Source organism: Amphiura filiformis, chromosome 3 (genome assembly GCF_039555335.1).
Source record: "Amphiura filiformis chromosome 3, Afil_fr2py, whole genome shotgun sequence".
NCBI classification, from domain to species: domain Eukaryota; kingdom Metazoa; phylum Echinodermata; class Ophiuroidea; order Amphilepidida; family Amphiuridae; genus Amphiura; species Amphiura filiformis.
In genome coordinates this window covers 22,846,147-22,852,146 of record NC_092630.1, presented here as the reverse complement: position 1 = coordinate 22,852,146, position 6,000 = coordinate 22,846,147, and the positions used below count along the sequence as shown (strand labels likewise).

General features: G+C 35.4%; 1 protein-coding gene across 1 annotated transcript in view; it reads right to left on the bottom strand.

Moving 5' to 3' along the window:
- Positions 1-304: 304 nt before the first annotated feature.
- LOC140148232 (uncharacterized) overlaps positions 305-6,000 on the bottom strand; it is a 42,203-nt gene continuing 36,507 nt past the window's right edge. The window contains exons 21-26 of the mRNA XM_072170100.1: positions 5,620-5,705; positions 4,087-4,207; positions 3,372-3,413; positions 3,093-3,176; positions 2,219-2,246; positions 305-1,276 (exon numbers count right to left, since the gene is read on the bottom strand). Coding sequence (XP_072026201.1) covers positions 1,263-1,276; positions 2,219-2,246; positions 3,093-3,176; positions 3,372-3,413; positions 4,087-4,207; positions 5,620-5,705 — 375 coding nt within the window. The 3' untranslated portion in view covers positions 305-1,262. The remainder of the gene's footprint in view (positions 1,277-2,218; positions 2,247-3,092; positions 3,177-3,371; positions 3,414-4,086; positions 4,208-5,619; positions 5,706-6,000) is intronic.

The following is a 6,000-nucleotide window of genomic DNA, read 5'->3' as shown; positions in this document are numbered from 1 at the left end:
TGATCTCTCTCATTTGACACCACCCGGGTGGTCATACCATCGTGGCATTTCGAGATATGTCCATTTCAGACCAAACGGTTAGTCAGTAAGTAAGCTAGTAAGTAAGCTAGTAACATATCTACTAATATTTCATAGTCCAGCAAAAATTTCATAGTCCAGCAAAAATTCCATGGTATATGTGGTATACCAAAATTGGGGATGAGACTATCACTTTTTTGTTCATAACCTAAAATGGAATATATTTTAGGCCTTAAGTTTCACAGGGATTATGAGAAAAAAATTGAGCTTTTTCTGATGCCAAAATCTCTATTTTGATGTCGATCGGGTCACCCATCTTTAACAGATCCCAACCGTTTAGTTTTATGTGCACTCTATCTTTTGATTCTTTTGGAATATAGCCTACTCAATATAAACGATACTCCTATATATTACATATACATTATATTAAATATTTTTTAGAGATGTTGGATTAAAATATATTCAACCGTATACCATTATGAAGATCAAATTCCTACTATTATAAACTCTTTTTAATATATACAGGTAAAAGTGAAAATATATTTTTCATCATAATAAATTGTGCAATGAATTAGGGGCGCATTATTACATGTAGATTTCCATGGGCATGGAAGTTTGGGTCGGACTGAATTATTTTCTTCCTCTTTAATAAAATAATAACAATAAATAAATTTTGCATTTATATAGCGCCTTTATTCCAGATCTTAGTGGACTCAAAACGCTGTAATTTTGCTGTCATGGTGAATCATCACAATCAGATCGCATCAACTAGACCGCGGCCGGTTGCAGCGCAAACCTATCCGAACATATATTGTAACATTCACCATTATCTGTGCAGCTCCCGAAATTGACAATTTCATTGGGTGAAGGAAATTTTTGATAACAAACAAGAGAAAACCTGCGAGAGCGAGCATGGAATCCGGATAAACCAATTATCTTGAACCCGGGACCTCGGTGGTGCAAGGCGAGGGAACTACCGCTGCGCCAACTCGCTCTCTTTGGTAACGTTTTGCCAAGCTCAAATGGGAGAATATAGGGTTAATGCATGATTGTATTTTCGTCCAAAGTAGACAATTTTGTTTTGCGTTGCAAGTAGGTGAAGTTTTATTTTTTCAAAAAACTTCCATATCCCTCTGGAAATCTAATGGTGCACCCATTGATCAGATCAAACTGCATGCCACAGATCAGTGGCATTCATCATCCTTATCACACAAAAGTGCACAGTGATTTGTTCTTCACCATCTTCATCCCTTGATATCTGAAAGAAGAATCAAATAAGGCACCACGTTCAATTTAGTCCTATAGAACTATCGGTGCCCGGTTAGGTACCGATGACTGTTAACATCGCTCCCGGGAGATATAATAAATTGTATCAAGCATAATAATTAAGAGTTGCATAGTGTTATTGTTTTTCATTTAAATAAAAAACAAATGCACTGTACAAATATACGATAAAAAGTGTCATCGGTACCTCTTCGGGCACCGATAGCGCTATAGGACCAAAAAAAATGTTGTGCCAAAACACATATCGGAATTAAATCTTATGAATGGATCAGTATTCACAGAAGGTGGTCAATTTTAGTTATGTTATAGGACTTGAAGAGTTTTAAATTAAATGGAAGGGGTTTAGTCTTATAGGAAGCATAATTAGTCACCCATTGTCAAGATTAAAACACAGATTATATAATTTGGTTCATCTCAAGTTTGGTAGTGACGTATGTGCGTATATCGCTCGCCGCAGTATCAAATCGCGCGCGTAAAGTTAAACGGCCTGAGTGTACACGCACGCATACATGGGCGGTTTGTTGACATGCTGGCGGCGCAAACGCGGAGTAGTATTGACGTCACTACCAAACTTGAGGTGAACCAAATTTATAGTGATTAAAATTAATGGTTGCATCTCAGACCCTACAGTTTATGGCTGCATAATCTGAAAGTATTTGATATTCCCCTTGATCATTCTTGGGTGAAATATTTAAAAACAAAAAACAACTAAACAGGTAATCAAGCCCCGTGGATATGTATTTAAATATGTCAGCTGCCTTTCGTTGATATCTAATATTAGTGATACCATTTTTATATAATACAGTTTATTATGTAGAGAGATAATCACCCACTTATGTACAAGATCACATAAATTGTCATTGAAAAAAATTCTGGCTTTAAAGGGAACTTTATGATGAATTGGTATTTTCTATACCTGCATTGTCTTCATTATCTGCATCACCCTGTCAGAACAAAAGAAAAGAGAGAAAGATACCTTGATTAATTGATCCTTTTAAAAACTAATGCCGCACTTTAATAGCTTTTAATAAAACGACTTTTTAATTTTTGACCACTTAACTGTCGTCCTAAACCGTTCTGTCTATAACAACATTTTAAACAGTTCTTTCTTTAAACCAGACGACTCAGACATCTGAGTAAACACCAATATTGCCTTGTGGTAAATTCAGAACCCAACACTGGTGTCTCAAGTGGGTTCTCTCTCTCATTTACTGTCACAATTAAGGTATAGGTCACATTGGGTATTCACATCTCCATATGTATGCTTCACGATATCGCTTTCAACTTGTTTTATCCGGGTGAAAATAAATATTTAGTCTTTCATTTGGGTGGTCAAATAGGTTCTGGGCGATAAACATGAAATATTCAACCAACGGTGCATTTCTTTTTGACGTGCATCGCCAGGCCGTGCGTTTTACACCATTGGTCACCATGTCAGGGACATCCTGCCACATTTCATCAGTATGTTATTATTCATGTTATTAGCATTCCCAGATTTTTCAATAAAAGTCCAATTTTATAATTTAAACAAATTTGAGGGGAAATGGGTCATAAAACATGCACTTGTGCATAAATGATTAGAACATGTGTTTTCCAAAACTTAGAATGAACTTGAAATTAGTCTTTGTATAAGTCTTTGGGCCAGTTAGTTCTTACTAAAGGATTAGTTCTTTATGTTTCACTTGGCAAAACAGGATAACATTTTTAATCCCAAAAAATAGTGCTGGTTTTTCCTAAATCGGGAGTGGTACTGAATAGGCTCAATCGCACAATTTTAGGATTTTACTAACCTCTGTAGTGGTGGTGCCAAAAGCAGCAGTTAATCCAGAGGTTGCCTGGACTTTGTTTCTATTGCCTTTTACGGCATTTTTAACCTAAAAAGACAATAACAAATATTAAGATATTTAATATTTAATTAGCTGCTAAATAATAATAACAATAATAATAATAATAATAATAATAATAATAATAATAATAATAATAATAATAATAATAATAATAATATTGATAATAAATAATAACGATAAGGCTAACTACAACAACCAACAACAACATCAATTTATAGGTACCTCGTTGTTCATTACAATATGGAATATAAAGAGGAACAACCCCTGAAAAAGAGAAAATAAAATAAAACAAAGAATTACTTTGTCAAAAGGTTACGCTACTTACAGAATTCCCAACAACAGTATGTTTGCTCTATATCAACCAACGTCAGAATTTGTTATTCTGACACAAGTCATGCAGTTACTCGACGATATGTATTTCTATGACTCGTGTCAGAATAACAATAGTTGACGACGCCTGAGGTCAGGTAAATGCACTGCTAATACGAATTTAAGTTTTATTTCAAACAGTTAGAGAGTTTTGAAAAGCTTTAGGTCTTGACCTTAACGTAGGAACCGGAAGACCTATAAAAGATGTGTAAACAAATGAGGTATGAGTTATATCATTAATGGAGAAAATGAACAGTAACGGGCCTGGAATCGATCCCTGTGGATCACTACACGTAATATTTTGAAGCTGTGATTACCTCTAAGCTGCACACATGCATTCACAATACATAACAATACTTTCTTTTACCTAAATATCAAGAAGCTTTTAAAAATGATCTCGTAAGGTTAATCACCCCCTGAACATAATGTATTATTACTTTAAAGTAACAAAAATCGAGTGTAATTTGTTTTCTACAATTAAGAATGAAAATACTTAAGCTCAAAATATTATTACAAAAAAATATATTTGTCGCAGATTGTTTTTGGTGAAATAATATTGATACTGTACCTGCAATCCATTGAATAAGATGAACATATAGACGAAAGCAAGTGAGTATTGTACTACCAGACCAACAACCCATGTCAGACCAAGAATAGGCAGCATGACAATTACAGCTTTAGCTGCTGATCTGTTAAGGTAAAGAGTAACACAAACAATTATATTTAGGGTATCGGATATAGCATTAGTATTTAGAATCATAGAAGCACCGTTGTAGACAGCACTAAACATGTCTAAATTTGACAATTGCTATGTGTTATATCATTAATATAGGGAATGAATAGTAATGGGTCTAGAATAGATCCCTGTGGTAGGCCAAAATGTTTTAAAGTTGATGTATGACTGTTTGCATTTATTTTCCCCAAATCTTTTTTCCAGGAAAGTTTGTGAAAAGCAATGTATAATATCGTTTATTTCCTTTTCAGTTCGAACCAGTTTAAATAGAGACAGCCGCAAAGTGCCATTCGTTATTCTATTGGTTACTTTCCCTCACTTCCTAACATTCGTACATGTAAGTTCTTTGATTTATAATGGTAAATTCTAATATTCGTTTTTTACTCAAAACAAGGCAATATACTATACAAAAAAAATACAAAAAAAACAAAAAAACAAGGTATGCGTAGATTTTGACTTCCAAGCAGCCCGGCGCCCATATGGAGTATACCGTATTTGATTATCAAATGACGAAGGGCACAGAGGGTACCTGCTCCCAGTAATAACCTGGTCATAAAACTTTAACCTTGCTCTATTAAATAAGAAATTCTTCTGCTGAGAAATTCTTAATTATATACTAACAGCCTATATAGTGAAACCGTATCTTGGTTTCTAAAGAGAAATATTCAGGGCGAGTTAGCGCAGCGGTAGTGCCCTCGCTTTGCACCACTGAGATCCCGGGTTCAAGCCCCGGCGCGGCCTAAGGACTCATGTGCACTTGGTTTATCCCGATTCCATGCTCGCTCTCGCAGGTTTTCTCCGGGATCTCCGGTTTCCTCCTGCATTCAAAAAATCGGTGATTAGTTGTTTGGTTATCAAAAACTTCCTTCACCCAATGGAATTTGGGGAGCTGCACAGATAATTGGTGGATGTTACAATCTAAGTGCGGATAGGTCTGCGCCTGAGGTTCGGCTGCAACTGGCCTAGATGATGCGATCTGATTGTGATGATTCACCATGGCAGCGAAATTACAGCGCTTTGAATCCTTCAAGATCTAGCTGGAAAAAGGCGCTATATAAATCCGAAATTTATTTATATATTTATTATACATAACCTAAGTCATACTCTTTGGTTTATAATATTCAAAACTGTGAATATTTAAAGATAATACCAATCACAATCATATCATTGTAAAGTATGGTGGCTCTGAAAAGAGCCGTTTATACCGTATTTGTCTCACTTGCTCCCTCACACAAAAAAGGCGCACAGGCACAACGCCTAGACGTTGATCCACAAGCCTCAGCACACTTTACAGACTGCTCACTGCTCACTGCCGGTAAAGATGTGCGAAACAATTTATGACGACGAATTTGACCAGTATTAACTCACCTTAATTGGTCCATAGTTTCTTTGTCCTTATTGACTTTCACATTCACGAATGCACGCATCACCAGAATCATCACAATGCAGTTGAACTGTTAGGAAAAAAAATATTGAAAATTAGTTACTTATGAGAAGTCGTGCATATCTTATCATTGTTGTTTTCCTCATTTTTAAATCAGATTATTATGCTATATACAGGGTGTCCCAAAAAAAAAGAGGCCCCTCATTGCGCCCTCTTTTTCTCCTATTTCTGAAAAGTTGATTAAATATATTTTGGTATGTAAAGAAACCATAAATCGTTAGCTTTAATAAACCAAAACAATTATTTCAATCGGCTCACAACTTTTGAAGATATGCCCTTTTGAATAAAAGTACCCGTTTTCCACT